Source organism: Trachypithecus francoisi, unplaced genomic scaffold, assembly GCF_009764315.1.
Source record: "Trachypithecus francoisi isolate TF-2019V2 unplaced genomic scaffold, Tfra_2.0 Lachesis_group20, whole genome shotgun sequence".
Lineage (NCBI taxonomy): Eukaryota > Metazoa > Chordata > Mammalia > Primates > Cercopithecidae > Trachypithecus > Trachypithecus francoisi.
This window is the reverse complement of record NW_022681466.1, coordinates 36,289,922-36,317,488: the sequence shown is the minus strand read 5'-3', so window position 1 is coordinate 36,317,488 and position 27,567 is coordinate 36,289,922. Positions and strand designations below refer to the sequence as shown.

The window sequence follows — 27,567 nt, the reverse complement described above, 5'->3', positions numbered from 1 at the left end:
GGAGATTGGGCTTCTAATGTATCCATCATCCAGATATTGAACATTGTACCCGATAAGTGACTTTTCAACCCTCTGCTGCCTCCTCCCTCCCCCTTTTGGAGTCCCCACTGTGTATTTCCATTTTCATCATCATGTGTACCCATTGTTTAGCTCTCATTTGTAAGTGAGAACATGCTATTTTTGATTTTCTGTTTCTGAGTTAGTTCACTTAGGGTAATGGCGTCCAGCTCCATGCATGTTGCCACAAAGGACATGATTTCATTCTTTCTGTGGCTGCATAGTATTCCATGGTGGGTATAACCATATTTTCTTTATTCAAATAATCAACTGCTGATAGATACTTAGTTTGGTTCCATGACTTTGCTATTGTGACCAGTACTGTGATGAACATACAAGTGCATGTCCTTTTTAAATTCATGATTTCTTTTCCTTTGGTTAGATACTCAGTGGTGGGATTGCTGGGTCGAATGGTAATTCTATTTTTAGTTCTTTGAGAAATCTCCATACTGTTTTCCATAGAGATTGAACTAATTTACATTCCCACCAACAGTGTATAAGCATCCCCTTTTCTCCATATTCATGTCAACATCTGTTGTTTTTGACTGAGTTTTTTTGAGACGGAGTTTCGCTTTTGCTGCCCAGGCTGGAGTGCAATGGCGTGATCTCGGCTCACCGCAATCTCTGCCTCCTGGGTTCAAGTGATTCTCCTGTCTCAGCCTCCCAAGTAGCTGGGAGTACAGACATGCGCCACCATGCCTGGCTAATTTTGTATTTTTAGTAGAGACGGGGTTTCTCCGTGTTGGTCAGGCTGGTCCTGAACTTCCGATCTCAGGTGATCCGCCCACTTCGGCCTCCCAGAGTGCTAGGATTATAGGCGTGAGCCCCAGTGTCCGGCTGTTTTTGACTTTTTAAGAATAGCCATTTTTGGCCCGGCACGGTGGCTCATGCTTATAATCCCAGCACTTTGGGAGGCCAAGGTGGGCGGATCACGTGAGGCCAGGAGTTTGAGACCAGCCTGACCAACATAGTGAAACCCTGTCTCTACTAAAAATACAAAAAATTAGCCGGACATGGTGGCGCGCACCTGTAGTCCCAGCTACTCGGGAGGGTGAGGCAGGAGAATCACTTGAACCTGGGAGGTGGAGGTTGCGGTGAGCCAAGATTGTGCTGTCGCACTCCAGTCTGGCCAACAAGAATGAAACTGTCTCAAAAATAAAAATAAAAAAAGAATAGCCGTTTTCACTGGTGTAAGATGATATCTTGGTGTGGTTTTAAGTTGCATTTCTCTGAATATTAGTGATGTTGAACATTTTTTTTCATTTGTTTGTTGGCCATTTATGTTCCTTTTGAGAAATGTCTGTTTCTGTTCTTTGGGGTTTTTAATGGAGTTTGTTTTTTTCTGGTTCAATTGTTTGAGTTTCTTGTAGATTCTTAGTTGAATACATAATTTACAAATATTTTCTCCCATTGTGTAGTTTGTCTGTTTACTCTATCGATTATTTCTCTTGCTGTGCAGGAACTTTTTAGTTTAAGTCTCATTTGTCTATTTTTGTTGCCTTTGTTTTTGATGTCTTTGTCATAAATTCCGTGCCTAGGACAATGTCTAGAAGAGTTTTTCCCTAGGTTTTCGTCTAGGATTTCTATGGTTTCAGTTCTTACATATAGGTCTTTAATCCATCTTGAGTTAATTTTTGTATATTGTAAGAGATAGGGGTCTGGTTTCATTCTTCTGCATATGGCTAGCCAATTTTCCCAGCACCATTTATTGAATAGGGTGTCCATTCTCCATTGTGTATTTTTATCAACTTTGTTAACAAAAAAGATCAGTTGGTTGTAAGTATCTGATGTTATTTAGTTCTCTGTTCAATTCTATTGACCTATGTATCTTTTTTTTTTCCTGACAGAGTCTAGCTCTGTTGCCCAGGCTGGCATAATCTCTGCTCATTTGCAACCCCCACCTGCTGGGTTCAAGTGATTCTCTCACCTCAGACTCCTGAGTAGCTGGCACTGTAGGCATGTGCTACCACACCTGGCTAATTTTTGTATTTTTAGTAGAAATGGAGTTTTATCATGTTGGCCAGGCTGGTCTCGAACTCCTGACCTCAAGTGATCCACTCACCTTGGCCTCCCAAAGTGCTGGGATTATAGGCATGAGCCACCATGCCCAGCCTATGTGTCTATTTTTGTACCAGTACCATGCTGTTTTAGTTACTGCAGACTTGTAGTATTGTTTGAAATTAGGCAGTGTGATGCTTCCTGAGTTTTTATTTTTGCGTAGGACTGCTTTGGCTTTTTTTTTTTTTTTTTTTTTTTTGCTTCCTTATGAACTTTAGGATTGTTTTTTTTCCAATTCTGTGGAAAAAACATTAATAATTTGATAAGAATTGTGCTGAATCTGTAGATTTCTCTGGGCAGTATGGTCATTTAAATCATATTGATTCTTTCAATTCATGAACTTGGGATGTTTTTCCATTTGTTGGTGTTTGCAATTTTTTCATCAGTGTTTTGTAGTTTTTCTTGCAGAGATCTTTCACCTCCTTGGTTAAATTTCTTCTTATGTATTTTTTCTGTAGCTATTGTAAATGTGATTCCCTCTCTGCTAGATCATTATTGGTGTGTAGACACCAATGCTATTAAATTTTGTATGTTAATTTTATATCCTGCAACTTTACTGAATTCATTTAGCAAATCTAAGATTTGTGTGTGTGTGTGTGTGAAATCATTAGGTTTTTCTAGATATAAGATCATGTCATCAGCAAAGAGGGGGCAATGTGGCTTCTACTTTCCCAATTTGGATGCCTTTTCTTTCTTTCTATTGCCTGATTGCTTTGGCTAGGACTTCCAGTACTGTGTCAAATAGGAGTGGTGAAGTGGGCATCCTTGTCTTGTACTAAATCTTAGAGGAAAGGCTTTTAACTTTTCCCCAGTCAGCCTGATATTAGCTGTGGTTTTGTCATATATGGTCTTTATTATTTTGAGGTAATTTCCTTCTATGCCTAGTTTGTTAAGAGTTTTTATCATGAAGGGATGTTGAATTTTATTAAATGCTTTTTTCTTGTATCTATTGAGATGATCATATGGTTTTTGTCCTTCATTCTGTTGATGTGATTATCGCTTATTGATTTACATATGTTGAACCATCCCCATGTCTCTGGAATAAATCCCCCTTGATTGTGGTGTATTATACTTTTGATGTGCTGTTGTTTTCTGTTTTCTAGCATTTTCTTGAAGATTTTTGTGTCTGTGTTCATCAGGGATCTTGGCCTATAGTTTTCTTTTTTGTGGTGTCCTTGTCTGGTTTTGGTATCAGATGATGTTGGCCTCATAGAATGAGTTAGGGAGAGTTTCTTCCTCTTTTATTTTTTTGGAATACTTTCAGGAAAATTAGTGTTCTCTTTTGTACATTTGGTAGGATCCAACTGTAAATCTGTCTAGTCCTGGGCTTGCTTTTTGGGAGACTTTATTACCTACTCACTCTCCTAATTCATTATTGGTCTGCTCAGATTTCTGTTTTTTCCTGATTCAGTCTTGTTAGGTTAGGTTGTATGTTTCTAGGAATTTATCCATTTCCTCTAGATTTTTCCGATTTTCAGTGTATAGCTTTTTATAATAGTTTGCTGATCTATTGTATTTCTGTGGTATCAGTTGTAATGTTCTCTTTTTCATTTCTCATTTTGTTTATCTGGGTCTTTCCTTTCTTGGTTAATCTAGCTAGTGTTTATCAATTTTGTTTATCTTTTTGAAGAACCAATTTTTTATTCATTGATCTTTTGTGTTGTTTCTTTAGTCTATTTTGCTTAGTTCTGCTGTTTATTACTTTATTTCTTCTGCTAATTATGGATTTGGTTTGTTCTTTTTTAGCTCCTTTGGGTGCATTGTAGGTTGTTAATTTGTAACCTTTGTACTTTTTTGATGTAGGCATTTATTGTTGTAAACTTCTGTCAGCACAGCTTTTGCTGGATTCCCCAGTTTTGGTATGTTGTGTTTCAAGATCATCATTTGTTTCAAGATTTTAAAGAATTGACTCAGTAGTGTTCAGGGGCATGTTATTTGATTTCCATGTATTTGTAAAGTTTCCAGAGTCCCTTTTGGTATTTATTTCTCGTTTTAGTCCATTGTGGTCTGAGAAGATACTTGATATGATTCAGTTTTTAAAAATGTATTGAGACTTGTGGCCTATCATGGAGAATGTTCTATTGGCTAAGAATGCATATTCTGCAGTTATTGGATAGAATGCTCTGTAAGTGTCCGTTAAGTCCATTGGGTCTAAAGTCCAGTTTTAGGCCAGGCACAGTGACACATGCCTGTAATCCCAGCACTTTGGGAGGCTAAGCCTGGTGAATTCAAGTCCAGCGTGGCCAACGTGGCAAAACCCCATCTCTACTAAAAATACAAAAATAGCCAGGCATGGTGGCGTGCGCCTTTAATCCCAGCCATTTGGGAGGCTAAGGCAAGAGAACCACTTGAACCCAGGAGGTGGAAGTTGGGTTGAGCTGAGATCGCTGCACTCCAGCCTGGGTGACAGAGCGAGACTCTGTCTCAATAAATAAATAAATAAATAAATAAAGTCCAGTTTAAATCCAATGTTTCTTTGTTGATTTTCTGGCTAATGCTGAGAGGAGTTTTGAAGTCCCCCACTATTACTGTGTTTCAGTTTATCTCTCTTTAGATATAGTATATAGTAATAATTTGCTTTACGAACATGTGTACTCCAGTGTTGAGTGCATTATATATTTAGCACTATTACATCCTTTTGCTGAATTGATCCCTTTATCATTATACAATGACCTTCTTTGTCTTTTTTTTTTTCCAACTGTTTTTGACTTTAGAGTTTGTCTTATCTAATACAAGTATAACTACTCCTGTTCACTTTTGGTTTCCATTTGTGTGGAATATCTTTTTTTTCCCCTTTACTTTTAGTCTACATATGTCTTTATGGTAAGGTGAGCTTCTTGTAAGGAGCATATAGTTGGGTCATTTAAAAAAATCCATTTAGCTATTCTGTATCTTTTAAGTGGATTATTTATTTTGTTTACATTCAAAGTCATTATTAATATGTAGGGCTTTGTTTTTTATCGTATTGTTGATTGTTTCCTGGTTGTTTCATGTATTTTTGGTTTCATTCTTTTTCTCTTATTGTTTGATGTTATGGTTTGGTGGATTTTTGCAGTGGTACTCTTTGAGTTCTTTCTCTTTCTCCTTTGTGTCTTTGCTTTACCAGTGAGTTTCATAGTTTGTTGTGTTTTTGTGATACTAAATGTTGTCCTTTCACTTCCAGGTTTAGGACTACTTTGAGCATGTCTTGTAGGGCCAATATAGTGATAATGATTTTTCTCAGAATTTACTTGTTAGAAAAAACCTTATTTCTCCATTTATGAAGGGTAATTTTGCTGGATACAGTATTCTTGGCTGACATGCTTTTTTCTTTCAACACTTTAATATATAATTCCACTCTCTTCTGGCTCGTAAGGTTTCTGCTAAGAAATCTACAGTTAATGTGGTGAGGTTTCCTTTATGTGTGACTAGACACTATTTTTTCTTGCTGCTTTTAGGATTCACTCTTTATCTTTGATTTTAGACAATGACTATAATGTGCCTTAGAGAAGACCTTTTTCCATTGTATCTGCTTGGGGATTCCTAAGCCTGTAGTATCTGAATGTCCAAACTTTTGTTAGACTTGGCAAGTTTTCATCTGTTATTTCATTAAATGTGCTTTCAAATTTTTTCTTTCTCTCTTCAATATCAGGAATACTGATAATTGTAATGTTTTGACACTTTGTTTCCCCAGATGTCATAACGTCTCTTCGCTTATTTTTAAAATTATTTTTTCTTTATTTTTATCTGATTGGATTGTTTCAAAAGATCTGTCTTCAAGTTCTGAGGTTCTCCCCTTTGCCTGATGTAGTCAGATTTATTTATTTATTTATTTATTTAATAATTTAGAGACAGGATCTCACTGATCTTACTCTGTCATCCAGGCTAAAGTTTACTGGTGCAATCACTGCCCACTGCAGCCTAGACCCCCAGGGCTCAGGTGATCCTCTTGCCTAAGCTTCCTGAGTAGCTGGGTCTACAGGTGTGTGCCACCACACCAGGCTAATTTTTTTTTTTTTTGGTAGAGATAGGGTCTTGCCATGTTGCCCAAAGTGGTCTTGAACTTCTGGGCTCAAGCAGTCTTCCTGCCTCGACCTCCCCAGGTGCTGGGATTACAGGCATGAGCCACTGTACCTGGCCAGAATTTCTATTTGACTTTTTAAAAAATTATCTATCTCGGCCGGGCGCGGTGGCTCAAGCCTGTAATCCCAGCACTTTGGGAGGCCGAGACGGGCGGATCACAAGGTCAGGAGATCGAGACCATCCTGGCTAATACGGTGAAACCCCGTCTCTACTAAAGAATACAAAAAACTAGCCGGGCGACGAGGCGGGCGCCTGTAGTCCCAGCTACTTGGGAGGCGGAGGCAGGAGAATGGCGTAAACCTGGGAGGCGGAGCTTGCAGTGAGCTGAGATCCGGCCACCGCACTCCAGCCTGGGCGACATAGCCAGACTCCGTCTAAAAAAAAAAAAAAATTATCTATCTCTTTGGTAAATTTCTCATTTATATTCTGAATTGTTTTTCTGATTTTTCTGTATTGTTTTTCAGAGTTCTCTTGTATCTCACAAGATTGTTTTAAATTATTATTTTGAGTCCTATATATGGGCTCTCATAAATTTTGTTTTGATTGGAATCTGGCTGGAGAGTTATTGTGTTTCTTTGGAGGCGTCATATTTTATTTTTCATGTTTCCTGTTGTCTTTACATTGATATTTGCACATCTGGTGCAACAGTTACTTCATATTTTTACATTTACTTTTGTAGAGCACTTTTTTTATGAATGAAGATGTAACTATAGTACTGGTTGGATAGGACACTTTGGTCTTGATTCTGGGTATGTGCAGTGATGTAGTCTGATTTTTTTTTTTCTGTATACATCATTAGGGGTATTTATTATTTACTTAATGAATTAGGGTGTGATTATTCATGGTGGCTGTGGTGAAGTTTTGCTGGAGACTGGGATACCAGGTCGGCTGGTCATCAGTATGCAGTGGTGGCAGCATTGGGCTGAGTGTGCTTATCCTTGTGCCCCAGAGTAGTGTACACTGGCACCTATATTGGTGGTTACAAGTGAGCTGATTCTTGGTCTTCCAGGTAGCTTGCTTGGATGCTGGTAGTGCCAGTGGTGAACGATGTGGGTGGGCTGGTTCCTGGTTCCCTGGGCAGCCAGTATGACATGGGTGATGACAGTAGCAGTGGCAAGATAATTCTTTTTGTTCCTAGTGGTGTGTGTTGATGTTGGTGGTGGCTGCAGTGGTCTGGGGGTTCGGGAGGTATTCTCCAGGCCTGTAGTTGGAATTTGCAGGTAGATGCCAGCTGTTGAGGCAGTGGCAGGGAGATAAGACCCAACCTCAGACCCCCTGGAGGAATGCTTATGTACCCAAATAAGTGGATTGGGTTGGGCAGTCCCAAGGACCCTGGGTTATATGTTCTGTATTTGGGGGTTGAGGGCAGAACTAGGCTGGATGGGCTTGTTCTCAGGCTCCCCAATGGTGAGAGCAGATACCAGCCATGGTAGGTGGGGACAGGGTAGTCCTAGGATCAGTTCTTGGGTGAGGGGCCCTGAAGCTGCCTCTGGAGAGGGTAGGTCTGGCCTCAGTGGCCACAGCTAGGCTGGTAGGTGGAGAAAATGTGTCTCTTTCATACCCCAGTTCTAGTGGGGCTCACCTCCCAGTCCTGGTGGCAATGGCATATACCTGTCTCACCCCCATCCCTGGCTGCAGGAGCCTCTGCCCAGCTTGCAACCAAGTCTTAGTGGCAACTCATGCCTGCTCGTGTCTCAGTCTCTGTCCTGGCAGCACTTGCTTCCCTGCATTGGTAACTGCTACAGCTAATGCTTTACTCGATTCTCAGCCCCTGCTGCAGGAATGTGCCCAGATCACACCTTAGTCCTAGCAGTGACAGCCTGAGTTTTTTTTTCCCCCCTGAGACAGAGTCTCACTCTGTTGCCCGGGCTGGAGTGTAGTGGCGTGATCTCAGCTCACTGAAACCTCCACTTCCTGGGTTCAAGCAATTCTCCTGCTTCAGCCTCCTGAGTAGCTAGGATTACAGGCGTGTGCCACCATGCCTGGCTGATTTTTCTATTTTTAGTAGAGACAGGGTTTCACCATGTTGGCCAGGCTGGTCTCGAACTCCTGATCTAGTGGTGATCCGCCCACCTCAGCCTCCCAAAGTGCTGGGATTACAGGTGTGAGCCACCACTCCAGACCCCTGAGTTTTTTTTTTTTTTTTATTTTAACACCTCAGTCCCAATGCTTCTAGGCCCCAGAGCAGCATGCCATCTGCCAAAACCAGGTTTGAAAATGATGTCTTGCTGGGCATGGTGGCTTGTGCCTGTAGTTCCAGCTACTTGGGAGGCAGGGGTAGGAAGACTGCTTGAGTTCAGGAGTTCTGGGCTGTAGTGCACTATGCCAATCGGGTGTCTGCACTAAGTTCAGCATCAATATGATGGCCTCGCAGGAGTAGGGGACCACCAGATTGCCTAAGGAGAGGTGAACCAGCGCAGGTTGGAAATAGAGCAGGTCAAAATTCCCATGCTGATCAGTAGTGGGATCACACCTATGAATAGCCACTGCACTGCAGCCTGTGCAAAATAGTGAGACCTGTCTCTTAAAAAGAAAAGAAAAGAAAAAGAAAATGTCATCTTGCTATAGCCACTTAGGTATCAGAAAGTGTATGGGACCCAGTACAGGTTACCTCCCTGGAGCAGTTCTGTTTGAGAGTCTCCTGGCAGCTCCCTGTGTTAAGTTTCAGGGCTTGGGAGGGTTGACGGTCTCTCTCCTGGCTGAGATTGCATGGCTCCATGGCGGGAGATGTGGGCTACTGGAATTCTCTTACTTACCCTTGCCTTGTGTTGGGAAGCCACTCCCAGCTCCCAGCCCATCCTAGCCAAGCAGGCTACCTGCCTTCCTTCTCCTACCCACTTTTGGTGTTTCCTGTTAGTTCTCTGTTGAGTTCTAGTGTTTTACCTGGGACAATGTATTTGAAGTGTGATTCTCTGTGCACTATTTTGGTTCTTCTAAGCGGAGGGGATGAGCATCAAATGGCTTTTGACCAAAGTCTCTATCCCTTTTGTTCACAAAAGATAACATAGTATATATGTTCTTTGGCACACTGCCTTTTTTTCTTGTGCTTAATAATATTTCCTGGAAATTAGTTCATTTGATAGGATTTTGCACTGTAGAAAACTCTGACTCATCTTTCATTTTGTTGAACCAAGATACAAATGTAATTTTCTGATGATTCTAAATTGTAGACCAAAATTTCTGACTTAGTTACTTTTGTGTAAAACTGCTGACTCCGTTGTAGTTGAATTTGAAGGGTAAGAGTAGGGCTGGGCGTAGTGGCTCACACCTGTAAGCACTTTGGGAGGCTAAGACTGGTGGATCACTTGAGGCCAGGAGTTTGAGACCAGCCTGGCCAACATGGGGAAACCTTGTCTCTACTAAAAATACACACAAAAAAAATCCAGGCGTGGTGGCACGTGCCTGTAATCCCAGCTACTTGGGAGGCCGAGGCAGGAGAATTGCCTGAACCCAAGAGGCAGAGTTTGCAGTGAGCTGAAATCATATCATTGTACTCCAGCCTGGGTGACGGAGTGAGACTCTTGTCTCTTAAAAAAAAAAAAAAAAAAAAAAGGTTGTCGTTTAGTTTTACATATTTGTCCTTGAGTATTTTAATTACCAGAAGTAGGGAATAAGTAATAGCCTTTCTTTCCTTGCTTATGCAGCAGGAGGCAGCAGAGGAATAATTTTCATAATTCTTTGAATGTGTATTTGTGGATGAATGAGTGAGCAAGAGAGAGATTCTTTTTATTTGTTAAAATGATCACTTTTCAAATTCTTTATCTTACTCTATGTGAAACCACATTTGATGATCACCTATCATTTGGCAAGTTCCTTACTTCTCTTTGAAATCTACTTAAGCAGTCATTCAGTGTGACATAACAGAGATTGCCTAAAAAAAATCTTGACTTTGCATATCATACTTTTAAGGGTGTTCCATTCTATTATAATATATTACTATTGCTTTCAGGGATGTTTAAAATAACAATGTCAGTGATGAAGAAAATTTTGAATTAAGAATAAAAGGTTTACATATCAGTCTTCATCAGAGGACCTGGTTTTAAATGATGTAAAGCATTTTTAATTTTTATGTTTTGTGAGATATAGATTCTTTGTGAATTCCAGAGGTTTTAAAAAACTCATAATGTGGTACGGTTCTAATACTCTACCCTTGTCATTTTGTTTTTTAAAAATGTTAAACATACAAATCTGGCTAATGACATTTTTTGCTAAATATAGGAAGTAGACGACCAGTGGAGAGTTTTATCCTGGTTTATTTCTTAGCATGTGAAATAATCATACATATCAAAGTAGTGATTCACTTTAAAAATTGGTAGTTTGCTTTATTTACGTCAGTCACAAATAAGGATATATCTTTTTCATTCCTAATGGTAAAAGTTTAAGCTCTCTGATATGGACAGCTAGTATGTATGTCATAGTTGATTTATGCATAATTTGTAACACTTTTCCACTGACACAATTGAAAATGCAAATATGGCAAAATCTTTTGTCTACTTTTTATATTTTCTTTTATAATCTTTGTGGAGGAATTAACAGGATAAAACATCTAATTTGTTAGCATGTCAGATATTTAAGTTAGGAAGTCATGCGTAAGTCCTTTGATTATGTTTTTAAAATTTATTTGTGGAAAGGCCACCAGACCTCCTACCATTTCAGAGTTTATGGATTCTTAAAGACTATTCATCTTGTAATGAAATCCGTAGTTGAGCATGAAACTGCCAGAGTGGCACCGGTAGATTATAAAAAGGGGTAAAAGTGTCTCAGCAGAGCTTTTAGCTGTTTGTCTGAAATACACTCATGCAAACATTCCCACCCATCACCATCACTGTGCACGGTAAATAAGCTCTATCCTAATAGCCTGTAGAGTTAAACAGATTAATAGAAATGACTTTCTGCCTCTCTCTCTCTCTTTTTCTCAGTTGATTCGATGTCATCAGTCCCGTGGTGGAGCCTGTGGAGACAACATTCAGTCTTATACTGCCACAGTCATTAGTGCTGCTAAAGTGAGTACCTCCGAAATCTTGGAGAGTTGTGCTTATGTGTAGTAATTGTTCAGATTTCTCTTGAATTATATTTTCTATTGTAATGATTGTAGTGTTTGTACTTATCCAATTTTAAATATTTTAAGCCTGTTAGCTAGCTTCAAGACTATTATCTCATTAATACCACATTTGGAAGAAGCTTTCCATGTTTTAAACAGTGACTTCTGGATTCTCTGTGATTTGCATTGTTCTACCTACACTGACATCCCTTTGCATCTTTGAACATTTCAGAGTCTTCTTCTCATGAAAATAATATTATTCCCTCTGAAAACTTGAGTCAGTCCCTCGTCACATTCAAAGATGCTTTCATATCAAGGGGCAGCCCCTTCATGTTTGTCAAGTGAGCTCTCTTTTTCATGTGTGTGAGGGTTAATTTTGATGATGTCTGGTAAACTTTATGCTGATTATAAGGTATTCTTGTAACCACTATCCTTTTGAATTGTGAAGTATACAACAAAACAATTCTAATAATAGGAATGACAGAGTGAATCTAAATGACAGCATATAATAGAAAGCACAACCATTCAGAAAAGAACAACAGTTTAAAGCAAACCACAGAGTGGGAATCAAAGGTCACACTGTTTTATGTAAAACAAAACAAAAATACTTCATATTTGATCACAGACGCTTACATGATGTGCTTCAGAATGTGGTCCTTGGTTTGACGAGAGAAGCATTACGTATTTTGCACCCAAAAGAGAATTAACCATTAGGTCTTTATGCCTATAGCACTGTGAGTTTTACATTTCAGAAATCTTTTTTTTTTTTTTCCTTAAGGCAGGATCTTGCTCTGTTTCTCAGGCTGGAGTGAACACCCACCTCAGCTCCCAATTAGCTGGGACTATAGGCGCATGCCACCACGCCTGGCAAAATTTTCATATAGTTTGTAGAGACAGGGTTTTGCCATGTTACCCAGGCTAGTCTTGAACTTCTGAGCTCAAACAATCCACCCACCTCAGCCTCCCAAAGTGCTGGGGTTACAGGTGTGCATCACTGCACCCAGCAATTGCAGAAATCTTAATAAAGATTGCTCACTTTTCTCCACTGTGTATACAAAAATTATGATGGTTATTTCAATGAAGAGCTGAGAGAGAGTGTTTAGAAAACATCTTCAGTATTAGTCTACTAATTTATCCACAAAATACAACAATGAGATCTTTTTCTCTAGTATTAGACTCCTTTTAGTCTTGTCTGTCTTATACACATGGATCATGATAGTTTAGCTTATGATCATTTTCAGTAATTTTTAGTTATGGAATGGAGGATAACTTTTCAGCTCCTGTTTGCTATTCTTATGTGTTTATGTGCTTATATAAAAATAAAGTGATCTTCATTCCATGTTTTGCTGTGGACATGCTGGAGTAAGTGAGGCTGGACTTAAGATGTTTTAAAAATAAGTGCAGGGCTGGGTGCGGTGGCTCTTGCCTGTAATCCCAGCACTTTGGGAGGCTGAGGCGGGCGGATCATGAGGTCAGGAGTTCAAGATCAGCCTGGCCAACATAGTGAAACCCCATCTCTACTAAAAATACGAATCCTAGCTGGGCATGGTGGCGGTGCCTGTAGTCTCAGCTACTTGGGAGGCTGAAGCAGGAGAATTGCTTGAACCCAGAAGGCAGAGGTTTCAGGGAGCCGAGATTGTGCCACTGTTCTCCAGCCTGGGCGACGCAGCGAGACTCTGTCTCAAAAAACAAAACAAAACAAATAAACGAAAAAAAACAGTGCAAACTCCCCATTTTCTCTTACCTCAATATTGGGAACTGTGGGGCTTATACTCATGTCTTCCACATTTAAGACTAAGAAATTATGTTTAATATGACACCTTAGGGCTGGATGCTGTGCCTCATGCCTATAATCCCAGCATTTTGGGAGGCTGAGGTGGGAGGATCGCATGAGCTCAGAAATTTAAAACCAGTTTAGGCAACATAGTGAGATCCTCTCTCTACAAAAAGATTTAAAAATTGGTGGTGCATGCCTGTTGTCCCAGCTACTCCAGAGGCTAAGGTGGGAAGATTGCTAGAGCATTGGAGGCTGAGGCTACAGTGAGCCATGATTGCGCCACTGCAATCTTTTTACTTTTCTGTTTGGGAGAATATAAGAGTTACTTTAAAAAAATTCACAAGGATGTCTCCAGACCTAGAAACCTTCTCAAGAGAATTCTTTTTAATATTTAAGAATAAACAATGGCAATATTACAAAGACTCTTCCAGAGAATAAGCAAAGTCAGATTATGCCTAATCTGGTTTGATGAAGCCAGATCACCTTAATACTAAAACTTTAGAAGAGCATTGTAATACAAGAACACTACATAGATGTGAAAAATCCTAAATCAAATATTTGCAGAAAAACAACATTATATAGGATACCATATATATTGTATCACAGTCCATTTGGGATAAGAATATATGGACATAATTATAGTATAATATATAGGACACAATATATGCTGTGTCACAACCCACTTGGGATAAGAATATATAGGACACAATTCTTCAATATATAGGATGCTATATATTGTATCACAATCCATTTGAGATAATCCACAATATAAGGCTGGTTTATCACTCAAGATCAATGAACATAATTTGCACATTTAACAGGAGAAAATTATATACTTATCACAATTGATGAACAAAAAGTATTTGATAAAATTGAACATATATTCATTGATAATATCTTAATAAATAGAGATAGTTTCTGGTTCTTTGGATTTTTAAATTTTCTCAAATTATCAAACTTGTTTAAACACAGTAAACCTGGTCATATTGAGGTCTGTTTCTGATAACTCTAATGTCTGGTTCCCTTTTGGGTCCATTTTTGTTGTGTGTTGTTTCTGCTGGTTCTCATTTATGATGACTTGAGTCCTTGTGAAGCGGTGTCATTTGTCTGGGGTAATACCCAAGGTTTGTTGTCTCATGCCAAGGAAATTGAAGATGCGGACACACAAGGAGTGGGTTTAAGAGCAGAAGTTTAACAGGCGAAATAAAGAAGAGAGCTTCCTCCTGTAGAGGGAGGGGGCCCAAGCAGGTTGCTGGGATTGGGGTGAGATGTGACTGGTTTTATAGATGAGCTTGAGGAGGTGGTGTTTGATTTACATAGGGTGTAGTGGATTGGTTGGACCAGGTGTGCCATTTACATAACGTGTAGAGGCTGGCTATCCCACCATAATCTTTTATTATGCAAATGGAGTCTCTATCTGGCTGGTACCATGTTGCCTGCACATGTGGTGACAAAGAAAAGGGAAGAGGGAGGCCGGGCGCGGTGGCTCAAGCCTGTAATCCCAGCACTTTGGGAGGCCGAGATGGGCGGATCAGGAGGTCAGGAGATCGAGACCATCCTGGCTAACACGTTGAAACCCCGACTCTACTGAAAAAATACAAAAAACTAGCCGGGCGACATGGCGGGCGCCTGTAGTACCAGCTACTCCAGAGGCTGAGGCAGGAGAATGGCGTAAGCCCTGGAGGCGGAGCTTGCAGTGAGCTGAGATCTGGCCACTGCACTCCAGCCTGGGCGACAGAGCCAGACTCCGTCTCAAAAACAAAAAACAAAACAAAAACAAACAAACAAAAAACAAAAAGCAAAAAAAGAAAAGGGAAGAGGGAACCTCTATGTTGAATATACCTGACTTCCAGATATCCCTTTTCTATTGGCATAGCTGCTGGCATTCACCTGTGCTTGCAGCTTGATCTTTCAGGCTGCTTTTTGTTAGAAAAGAAATAATTTTGAGGCTGATTTTTATTTAAAGGAAAACCTTGCTGAGGACTTCCTTACTCTCACTAACTGCCTACATAATTTCTTTTTAACTCCTGTTATCACTTGTTTGCCAGAATTTATTTCAAAACTTTTTAGAAATAGTTCTGAGTTTGGGATGGCAGTGGAGTTCTGGGACAGTATCAGTCTTGAACAATAATCCAATTTCAGGGATTAAGATTATTTAAATGAAGTTCACCTGCAATAGCTGTGCTCACCTTACTGCCGTCAGTGGACTCTTCTATTGTATATTTCTTTATGTTCAGAACCAAGCTTGGAGGGAATGTCACGAAGTAGACCCATTTGGCAGGCCTTTGACTTTCATAGATGATTTTCTAGTTCCATCTATCAAAAACACCACTTAGTTTCTTAGCACCCTACCTCCTGCTTCCTAGAATCACCAGATACCTCTAGGCCTAAATGCCCAGCTGAAATGTCTGGATTTCCTTATTCTTTCGGATTCTGACTTTGTAACTCAGTACCTTCAAGCAGCATTTTACAAAAATACTGTCTTCGATTTTCCTAGTTGTTCTCATTAGTGGAAATCAGATTGATCTGATTTCCCCAGCCTGCCATTACTGAAAATAGAAAATACGTTTCCTTATTTCTTGTTTAACCATTTCTAGGTGATACATTTTTTGAGATATAACATGGAGAGTATGTTAAAAAGCCACGTAGTATGTGCTCCTTAAGAAAAATACTTATCTTAAAGTAATTTTACAGTTATTTCATTAAGTCACTTTCTCTGAAAGTGTAATCATTACTCTTTTACTCTTTCTGATGACAACTTCCCTTGTGGCTTCATAGAGGTTATTAACCACATTGTTATATAGAAGGATTAATTATTAATTTTTTTGTCTTAAATTTTTTGTCTCACTGCAATTGTGAGGATAAATATATTCATTGCATATGCACTTGGAGCTCCTTAGAGGAAATAATCTTTTTTACATTTTCTGCATTTCCAAATACAACTTGCATAATATTAATGTTTTTTCCTTTGATTTTCCAAGTAATTTGACTTTTCTCATAAAGAATATCAGAACCATTAATTTTTTATGGTAGTGAAAAAGGAAAAACATTAGTATTGAAATTGTTCAAATGAGATTATTTGACACATTTATAACATCTTGGTCCATATTTTCTAGTTCCCTCATTACGGTCTTATTTTCATGTGTGTTAACCCCAGTGTGGTCAATTGATTTAATAAAAATGCCCCTGTTTTCTCTTGTTATCTGATAACTTCTTAATGACAACTAACAGCTTTTGTGAGAGCAGCACCATTAGCACTAATGGATAGGGAGGCCACCTGATATGGCATGGGAAAGGTTAAAGATGACTAGTGACCCCTCGGCAAATCTGTTTGCAGCAGAACAGAGTAAGTACCGTGCTCATTTGAATTATAGGTCATAACGGATTTTCTCACACTTTCGTTATAGTCTCTGATGTTCAGCTGTCTTCTAGCTCCAGTTTAGTTATGTGAGTACTCGTGTGAAGATTCATCAGTGATTTAATGAACATTTTTATGTAGATAACTCAGATTGTGAGGACACTCAGTCTAATTTTTCATCTCCTTTTGGCCAGGTTATACTTCTCTATTCCTAATTTTTGCTGAGGCTTTATAATTTTTCATATATATTTGAGAAAACAGATATATACATACTCTGTCTACTAAAATTAATTAGAGAGACAAATTACTGTGAGGTGATTTAGATTTCTGTTCAATAACATTATCAGGTAACTTCTGGACACTAGTGCCTATAGATGTGCTTGATGCTAACATGGAAACAAATTTACTCTAAAAGCAAGAGTCTTTACAAATGCAGAAAACTTTCAGCACTTTTCTCTAACCCCCCGACTCCTTGCATGGTTAATGGATTATGATAAATAGTAATATCTTGTAACTTGCTATACAGATTGCAGATGTGATGACTTAAATTTTGAGTTTAGATTTTTGTCCACTACTAAGACAACTCCATCAATAGTCATGTGTTTTTTTTTTTTCCCAGGGAAATATCAAACACTCTTCATGTAATATGAGCCACTGACTATGAAATATATTACCGTCTTCTCTTTGTGGATTCTTTTCCTGGTTGTTTTATGTTAACTTTTACTGTTGTGGTTTGCTTTGGTACACATTACTTTCCACTTTTTATGTGCTCTAGTTCTTTTAGTTTTATTCCTTTTCATTGGTATAAGAGCATGAAATAATAGGCTCAGGGGCAAATGGGGAGGATATACAACCAAAGACTTTAAAAGTAAAAGGCATTCCTTTGATAAAGGGATAGCTGCATTTAAGTGGGAGCATCTCCATTAGCATTAATGGAGTGAGTACATCAACTGAGGCATCTCAGAGGTTAATCAGGCTTCCTGGCCTGCTCTTGACATCAATACACTGTGGCGCCTCATTCTGTTGGTCCTTCAGAGGCTTACTTGACAACACTCTAACAGAATTTGTGTAAGTCATTTCTTGTGAATTATTGAAAGAAATGTTTGGCTGCTAATTGAGGAACGCTAATGTGTTTTATAATCACTGGAGTTTGAATTTTTAGCACTAAACAAAACAGTTACAATTGATTTGTGGCTTTCTCTTGGTTTTAGTCTGCTGTTAAGTTATATCTTTTTGTTTGAATTCAGCAGATGGCTTTGCTGGTCATTTTTATTTAAGTGTTTATTAGTACATTATTATGGATTTTAATTTTTCCTCTTTTCCACCCATCAGACATCTGTGTTTTGTATTCATTAACTGTGAGATCACAAATGGTAACAGAAATAGATTACAAGGCAGTACAGGATAGTGTAAAAATCAGGCCCTGGAGATAGATGGTCCCAGTTTTGAATTCTGACTTTGTCATTGGGTAACTGTTTGAGCTTCCATTTTACATAACTTCCCTAGCCTTGATTTTCTCTTTCATAAAATTGAAGTATCTGAGGAAATCTGTCAACGTAGTCTATGTTAAGTGCCTTCACCAGTCCCTAGTCCATAGAAAAACTACCGTGAAACATAGCAAAATAAAATAATGCATCTATTATTAGTGCTAGTTTTATGGTATTTTAATAGAACATTTCTTTGGAAAATACTTCTCCCCTTTTCAATTTTAATCTAATTACTGCTTAAATCACATTTAGCCCTCTATACACAACTTTGTGTATTATTTATGCATTTAAATTTGAAATACCATGTATATAATAGTTTATATTTTCAAATTTAGCAATAGCATGTGCCAGAATTAGGTGAGAATTTTTTTTCATAATTGTTTTAGAAAAGATAGTCACCTCATTGAAGATTAATTTGAAATATTTTAATGAAACTTTTTTTCTAACAACATGAGAATTGGAAAAATGTACCTATATTATTTAAAATGTAGTTTTTGATATATTTAAGTATTCTGGGGTGCCTGTTTTGGTTCTACTGATGATACCCTTCTTCAGCAATGTGTGACTCCCATATATTTGTCTTTATTTTAGTTTTCTTCCTTTCATTTTTTTTTCTATAGACTCAAACTTGAAGCTTTCTTCCTTTCAGATGAAAAAACTTGTTATTTAGAAAAATGTTTCTGTTAATGCATATGAGGATAATCAGAGGATATTTACGTAGAAGAAAAAATATTTCATGAGTTAGTTTTACTTACATGTTTTGAATGAAATGGAGCTAAAATATAATTATAAACATCTTAAGTTATCTTTAATTGAAATAATATAGTAGGAGCACCACATTTAATTGTTTTCTGTTACCAGATAGAAAATAACTCTCAACTAATTTAGTATGACTTTTCATTCATCCAGTAATTAATATCTTAGACAGAGACTGTGTTTCCCATATACCAAATCTTTGTATACAGTATTATAATACCAGCATATTTATATATTTGCTTTGGAAGCACGTTCTTTTCCACATAGGTATTCTACCAATGTCTCAGTCTTTTTCATACTAGAAAACAGATATACAATTAGATTTATAATATTTCAAAAAATTGATCATTTCATAGTTTCTGCTTCTTTCTATGTCATTGATTTTAAGATGTATACATTAAGAGGAGGGAATGAAAGAAACATCTTTTATAAAAATGTAATTGCACCCTTATGTAAAACAGAGCTCTTTAATTTTTTTAACTATGGCTTTATCCCTGCCATGATGACTTTAGAGACTTTACTGATGCCATTCCCTCAAACTAATACTGATATTCTAATTAAAATTCAAGATAATTAAAAGTCAGACTGAATGTATGTGACAGTTTACTGCTATATAAAAGATTGTAAGAGAATAAAGAATTTAACATAATGATTAGGAAAATTAATAAAATGCATATTTCTGTGTAGAATCCGAATACTGATGTGAAGTCATACATTTTACATTTCATTGTACAGACACTGAAAAGTGGCCTGACAATGGTGGGGAAAGTGGTGACTCAGCTGACAGGCACGCTACCTTCAGGTGTGACAGAAGATGACGTTGCCATCCACAGTAATTCGCGGCGGAGTCCTTTGGTCCCAGGCATCATCACAGTTATTGACACCGAAACTGTTGGAGAGGGCCAGGTAAGAAGAACTTTTGGTGCGCACAATGTGTGTTACTTGCAAAGATGGGGCTAAGATCAAGATTAGTCAAAATGTGTTTGGCCTCGGAGATTATCAATTTGGAATTTGAGGAATTGAGATTATTTCAAATGAAGTTTTTCTTTAAAAATGATTAGTAACATGTTAGAACCTGCTATTTTGAACATTATTAATGTATCAAATCTGAAGGTAAAGTCCAGGTTCTAAGAGATTCTCTCATCTGTGAGGACATTTGTTTCATAAATAAATAATTATGTAACATTTAATAGTGTTCTGTTCATAATATTCTTTTTTTCTTAACTTGCCACCCCAGAGACTCTATTATTGTTTCTTTTTTATGTGTGTAATAACATTTGTCATAACCCAAATTATAAGATTAATAAATTACTTTTTCTTTCTTCCTTTTTTTTTTTTTTTTTCTGAGATGTCACCCAGGCTGGAGTGTGATGGTGCGATCTCGGCTCACTGCAACCTCCGCCTCTTGGGTTCAACCGATTCTCCTGCTTTAACCTTCCGAGTAGCTGGGATTATAGGCACATGCCACCACGCCCAGCTAATTTTTGTATTTTTATTGTTTATTTATTGAGACAGAGTCTGGCTCTGTCGCCCAGGCTAGAGTGCAGTGGCACGATCTTGGCTCACTGCAACTTCCACCTCCTGGGTTCAAGCAGTTCTTCTACCTCAGACTTCTGAGTAGCTGGGATATAGGTGTGCGCCACCATGCCCAGCTACTTTTTGTTTTTTTTTTAGTAGAGTCGGGTTTCTCCATGTTGGCCAGGCTGGTCTTGAACTCCTGACCTCAAGTGATCGGCCCGTCTTAGCCTCCCAAAGTGCTGGGATTACAGGTGTGAGCCACCATGCCCAGCCTTAATTTTTGTATTTTTAGTAGAGACGAGACGCGGTTTCACTGTGTTGGCCTGGCTGGTCTTGATCTCCTGGCTCAGGTGATATGCCCGCCTTGGCCTCCCAAAATGCTGGGATTACAGGCATGAGCCACTGCTCCCAGCCATATAAATTTCTTTTTAAAGGCAGGACCATACCTGTTTGGAGGGATTTATTAAAAAAATTAATTAATAATTGCAACTTACATAATTTACTGAGTAGTATGAGAATTTATAACAGATGTTTTCTTATCAATATAAAATATGTGAAATCTTAAAGTGGCATATCAGAATACATATGTGGCAATAGCTTATTATAAAATCTTGTATCTTCAGATACAATGTACTATAATGTTAACAATCTAGCTTTAGAAACATTTACAATGAGTGATTATAAGCATGGAAATACATGTTATATTTGCATATAAATCTTGCTGGTAAGATAGCATTTGGGTCGTGTTTTTCCTCCATGCACTCATGAACTCTATTTTCTTTTGTGTCATAGTCTTCACTTTAAATATATGTTTCTTAAAGGAACGTAATTTTTTTTATTCTGATAGTGTGTGATCACTGATATAAAAATACAATCTAGAATCAATTCCTAGAATGAGATAGGAGTAGGACAGTATTGGTGAAATAAAATTCCTTTTAATTTTTATATAGAATATATATTTAATTCTGTATTCAGAACACAATGCTTAGAAACTATGTGAGCTGTTAAGGTATTAGCCTTAAATATTGCATATGTTTTGAGAAAATCTGTTTCCAGTATATATGGGTTGACGTCTTCATGAAAAATTACACTTGGCAGCTGCTTATGTGCTAGTTCCTATAGTAAAATTAACAGCATTTCAAGAACATTTTTCTGCAATTGAAACAAAAAAAGTTGAAATTCTGGATTATTAAATTTGGCTCTTGTATTTTACTTGAAATCTGAATACTAATTCTCTGCCTCTCCTGTCTTAACTTTGTGGTTAGCCAAGTATGTTACAGATTTGTATTTTTTTAATGAAGTGCTAGAAAACGTTTCAGTTGACTGTAATGACCTTGTGTTAATTAGTTGATGTGGATACACACAAATGTTCTCTTTTTTAATTGAAATGAAAAGTGTAAACCTTTAGTGTTGTGTTAGAGTAAAAAAATTCCTTTTGTTCTTTGATTTTTTGATTTTTAATTAATTCACCTACAAGGCCACCCACATTTACTGGATAGTAACAAGTCTCCTCAACATTGTCTAGGACCATACATCTGTTAAAGATCTAGCATTTGTTGATGGAGAGATTTGGGGTTATTTCACAATAGAAACTGTTATCTCGGTATTTTTGATGAAATAGAGGTGTAATTCATATATTTATTTTGTTAAATGGAAGTATGGGGACATATAATTATATAAAAACATAACATTTAGGCCTTATGTTTTAAAATGTGGTTTAATTTTTTCTTCAAGTTCATTAACTTTTTATGACCTTTAAAAAGGAAGTCTTAGTTTTGTAGTATGGAAATGTACTGTAGACTGGAGAGTTGCAAAAGTTCATTTGTCTATGATAAATGCATTGATAACATTTGAAACAAATATGTTTATTAAGAAGAATCATAGAAATGTTAACTTTTAAAAGTTAAGAATCTTAAATATTGTTCAACATGGAACATTCTACCTTTTCTGTTATTGGTTGGTAGCCCCAATCTTCCACTTTTGACATATTCTGAAATTTTAACTTGATTAAAAAATTCTGTTAGAGGACAAGAAAGAAATTGATTTTCAATAAAAGGTAAATTAGTATGTACATTTTTAAAAAAATTATAATTTTTAAAGCAACAAGATTTGTGCAGTATAATACTGTCTTTTAATTAACATGAATCTGTTGTTTGTCAATAAAATGTTTTTGTCTCTGATATATAGTTCAGTTGGAGTACAGGCTGTTTTTAGATTATACTGGATTGTATTAAAACTGCAGTGGTTAATGTCTTAGATTTATCGCTTTTAGCCCCTTCCGCTGATGTTTAGCCTAAACTGTAATGTTTTTCCTTTTCCAAATACAACTCAGATTTTATGTGAAAAGCTGACAATACATTGACTTTTGCTGTTTAAATCCCTTGAGCCTTTAATAATGATATATTTTTTGTGTTTACAATGTTAGTATATAAAATCGGATTCAGCATCCTTCTGTTGCCATATTGATTAGTTTGATTTTATGGTGATGGGATTATTGTGTGTTAACTGCATTAAGGAGGAATGGATTTGGTTGACTTTGCATCCATTTTTATCTGTGTTACTTTCATGTTTTATTTAAAAGCATTTCTTGACCAGAATAAGTTAAGTGGTATAATTTGCTTTTTACACGTTTATATAATTGAAGTTAGCAATGTGGCAAAATCTCTAATGGAAATAAAATGCTTCAGAATGATGACATAAATCTGAGCGATTTCTTTCCTGGAGAACAAGTGTTAATAATAATAATGTAATAGCTTCTGAGATGTTTTGTTCATGTGATGAAGGCTTATCCACCTTGTATCAATTCGTGTGCTCTGCTTTGTTTAATGTAGTCAGGTTGTTAATACAGACTTAAGAGTTCATCCTACTTTGATAAGTGGTGAGTAAAGATTATATGTTTTAGGAAAATTATACTGGAATATCTCTGACATTAATGGTTTAATGTTTTAGGCTAGGTGATGATGTAATGGAGAAGATTCTTCCAAAAGTATCTGGTTGTTTTATATTTGTGAAGTCCCTAAAGAGAACATTCAAAGAATCTTAGGTAGTGGTAAGATTAATGTGTCTTTTTGCTGGATGGCTTCTGTCTTTATTATTGCCATCAAACGGAATACTCAATGCTAATTGTGTTGGAAGGAAGCATACAGGGTGTAGGGTTATAATATACGAAAGGAAAGGGAATCTTGTAGATAAAGTTTAAAGTAGAAAAATGGGCAAAAGATAGAAATAAATATTTCACAGAAAAATTAAAATACAGTTGACCATTGAACAACATGGGTTTGAACTGCGCAGGTCTACTTATATGTGGATTTTCTCTGTCACTACCAGCCCTTAGACAGCAAGACCAACTCCTTCTCTTCCTCCCTTTCTTCCTCCTCCTCAGCCTACTCATGGTGAAGACAATGAAGATGAAGACTTTTATAATTGATTTACTTCCATTTAATGGACAGTAAATATATTTTCTCTTACTTTATTATAAGAATATAATCTATAATACATATATGAAATATGTGTTAATTGACAATTTTGATCATCAGTTAGGCTTCCAGTCAGTAGTAGGCTATTAATAGTTAAGTATGGGAGGAGCGAAAGTCATATGCAGATTTTCAGCTATTCAGGGGGTCAGCACTTGTAAACATGAATTGTTCAAAGGTCAACTATACATATAAATGTTATAAAATATACCCATAACTTCACTTGTGATTAATATAAGAGAGCTGCAAATTAAAACTGAGATACTGTTTTTAACTTATCAGAAACTGAGCCACTTAAAAGCTTGCAATATATTCTATATTTTTAACTTTTAATTTAGAAGTAATTATAGACTCACAGTGAGTTGCACATGCCTTTCATCTTACTTCCTTCAGCTTAACCTGAATGATGATGTATTTTGTAGCTATAGTATAGTACCAAAACAAGAAAATTTTCTGAGTGATGTGGGTTAAGGAAAAAAAAAAAAAAACTCAGAAAATGGACAATGATACACTCCGATAACTAGGCTACAGGTCTTATTCAGTTTTCTCTATTTGTTTAACCTGCATTCATTGGTGTGTTTATGTGGGCATGTATAGGTCTGTGAAATTTTATCCCATATGTACATTCATGTAACCCCCACCACAGTTAAGATACAGAACTGTTCTAAACTGTTTCATCAACACATAACTTCTTTGTATTTCATGACCATCCCTCATCCCACCCCATCCCTTTTTCCTGATAACCACTAATCTGTTTTCCATCTGTATAGTTTTATGACTCTGACAATGATATGCAAATTGAATCATATATTATGTAATATTTTAAGATGGACTTTTTACACTAAATGTATTGTCTTTGAAGTCCATTCAGGTCGCAGCATGTAATTTGTTCTTTTATTCTTTTTTTTTTTTTTGAGACGGAGTCTCACTCTGTCGCCCAGGCTGGAGTGCAGTGGCACGATCTTGGCTGACTGCAAGCTCTGCCTCCTGGGTTCATGCCATTCTCCTGCCTCAGCCTCCCGAGTAGCTGGGACTACAGGTGCCCACCACCAAACCTGGCTAATTTTGTGTATTTTTTTAGTAGAGACGGGGTTTCACCATGTAAGCCAGGATGGTCTCAATCTCGTGATCTTGTGATCTGCCCACCTCGGCCTCCCAAAGTGCTGGGATTACAGGTGTGAACCACTGCGCCCGGCCGTAGTTTGTACTTTTCAATCACTCTGTTGTATTCCATTGTACGAATATGTCAGTTTGTTCAATTATTCACCCCTTGAAGGACATTTGCATTGTTTCTAGCATTTTTCTATTATGAATAAAGCTGTCATGATCATTTGTGTAAAGGTTTTTAATGCGGATATGTTTTCATTTCTCTGTAAATGCCCAAGAGTATTGCTGAGTTGTATAAGTGCACTTTTAGAAAGGAAATGCGCAACTATTTTCCAAAGTGCCTGTGCTGTTTTATATTCCCACCAGCACTGTATGATAGATAGTGGATTACCCAACTGCATCCGTGGAAGCTGAAGAAAGTGGTACAGTATCTTTAAAGTACTGAAATAAATGAACTGGTAGCCCCAAATTCCATTTGTAGTGAAAGTATACTTCAGAAATGAAAGGAAAATAAAGGCATTCTTAGAAAAAAGGAAAATTAAGAGAACCTATCACTCACAGATCAACTCTTAAAAATGGCAAAAAGAAGTTTTCCAAGGAAATGACAATAAAAGAAGGCTTAGAACTTCAAAAATGAAAGAACAGCAATGGGGTGAGTAAAAATAAAGGTATATGTAAGATATCCTTCTCAATGAATTTATAAGATTATATTTGATGATTTCATTAGAAATTGTAACATCATCTGATGTGTAGTGATTGATGTATATGTAAGAAATACTTAATATTTTTATATTTTTAAAAATGGGTACATAAATTGAACCTTTTAAAAATCAAAATTTGTGCTACAGTGTACACGATCAAGAAAATGAAAAGCCAACTCACAGAAGGGGAGAAAATGTTTGTAAATCATATTTTTGATAAGGTACCAGTATTCACAACATATAAAGAACTCTTACAACTCAAAAATAAAAAGACTACCTAATTTTCTTTTTTTTTTTTTTGAGACAGAGTCTCGCTCTGCCGCCCAGGCTGGAGTGCTGTGGCCGGATCTCAGCTCACTGCAAGCTCCGCCTCCCAGGTTTACGCCATTCTCCTGCCTCAGCCTCCCGAGTTACTGGGACTACAGGCGCCCGCCACCTTGCCCAGCTAATTTTTTTTTTTTTTTAGTAGAGACGGGGTTTCACCGTGTTAGCCAGGATGGTCTCGATTTCTTGACCTCGGGATCCGCCCATCTCGGCCTCCCAAAGTGCTGGGATTACAGGCTTGAGCCACCTCGCCCGGCCAGGACTACCTAATTTTCAGTGAGCAATGGATTTGAATAAACATTTCTTTGAAAAAGATATACCTGTGGCTGATAAGCAGAAATTGGGACCGTTCTAACCTGCTGGTCAGAATTGTGCATTCGCTTTGTAAAAGAGTTTCAAAGTTGTTCCCAAAATGTTAAACAGAGTTGTATGACTAATATATATCCACGATAAAACTCTGAATATTTGCAGCATTGTTTGCAATAGCCAAAAAGTAGAAACAATCTAAATATTCATCAACTGATGAATGGGTGGATAAATAAAATGTGGTATATGCAAACAATATAATATTATTTAGCAATATAAAATATACATTTTAGTGGCATTAAGTGCATTTGTAATGTTATGTAATTATCAGTACAGGTACTATCCCTTTCCAAAACTTTTTCACCATCTGAAACTGAAAGTCTCTGCCCATTAAACAATAACTTTGCAGTACCGTTTCCCAGGCCCTGGTAACCAGCATTCTACTTTCTGTGTTTGAATTTGCCTGTTTCTAGGTGCATCACATAGTGCAATCCTAAAATATTCGTCCTTTTGTGTCTGGTTTATTTCACTTAGCATAATATTTTCAAGGTTCATACCTGTCGTAACATATATCAGAATGTCATACTTTTTAAAGGCTCCATAATATTCCATTGAATGTGTATACTGTGTTTTGTTTATTTATTAATTGGTGGACATTTGACTTACTTCTACCTTTTGCCAATTTTTTTTTTTTTTGAGATGGAGTCTCACTCTGTTACCAAGGCTGGAGTGCAGTGGTGCGATGTTGGCCGACTGCAACTGCTGCCTCCTGCGTTCAAGCGATTCTCTTGCCCCAGCCTCCCAAGTAGCTGGATTATAGGCACCTATCACCATGTCTGGCTAATTCTTGTATTTTTTTGTAGAGACATGGTTTCGCCATGTTGGCTAGACTGGTCTCGAACTCCTGACCTCAAGTGATCTGCCTGCCTTCGTCTCCCAAAGTGCTGGGATTACAAGCATGAGCACTCGTGCCCCGCCACCTTGAATAATGCTTATGTGAACATTGGTATACATGTTTCTAATTGAGTCTCTATTTGTAATACTTTTGGTTATGTACCTAAAAATCAAATTGCTGGATCATATGGTAATTCTATATTTTAATTTTTTGAGGAATTACCAAACTATTTTTCACAGTGGCTGGACCATTTTACATTCGACCAGTGAATGTCCAATGATGGATAAGGGTCTCAATTTCTTGTGTATCCTTACCCCAACACTAGTTATTTTTCTTTTTTAAAATAATGACCATCCTAATGAGTGTAAAGTAGTATCTCATCATGGTTTTAATTTGCATTTACCTAAGGAATAGTGATGTTAAGCCTCTTTTCATTTGCTTATTGGCCATTGGGTTATTTTAAAAAAATTGATGCATAATATTTGTACATATTTTTGGGGTACATGTGATATTTTGTTATATGCATAGAATGTTTAATCATCAAATCAGGATATTTAGGATATATATCACCATGAGCACTTAGCATTTCTATGTGTAGAGAACGTTTCAAGTCCTCACTACTAACTGTTTTTAAATGTACCATGTAT

At 37.2% G+C, this 27,567-nt stretch overlaps 1 protein-coding gene across 13 annotated transcripts in view; it reads left to right on the top strand.

Annotated features, from left to right (window-relative positions):
• BCAS3 (BCAS3 microtubule associated cell migration factor) overlaps window positions 1–27,567 on the top strand; it is a 736,060-nt gene that overhangs the window by 219,906 nt on the left and 488,587 nt on the right. For all 13 annotated transcript variants that reach the window (XM_033183763.1, XM_033183759.1, XM_033183754.1 and 10 more), the window contains 2 exons: window positions 11,097–11,180; window positions 19,332–19,502. In XM_033183763.1, coding sequence (XP_033039654.1) covers window positions 11,097–11,180; window positions 19,332–19,502 — 255 coding nt within the window. The remainder of the gene's footprint in view (window positions 1–11,096; window positions 11,181–19,331; window positions 19,503–27,567) is intronic.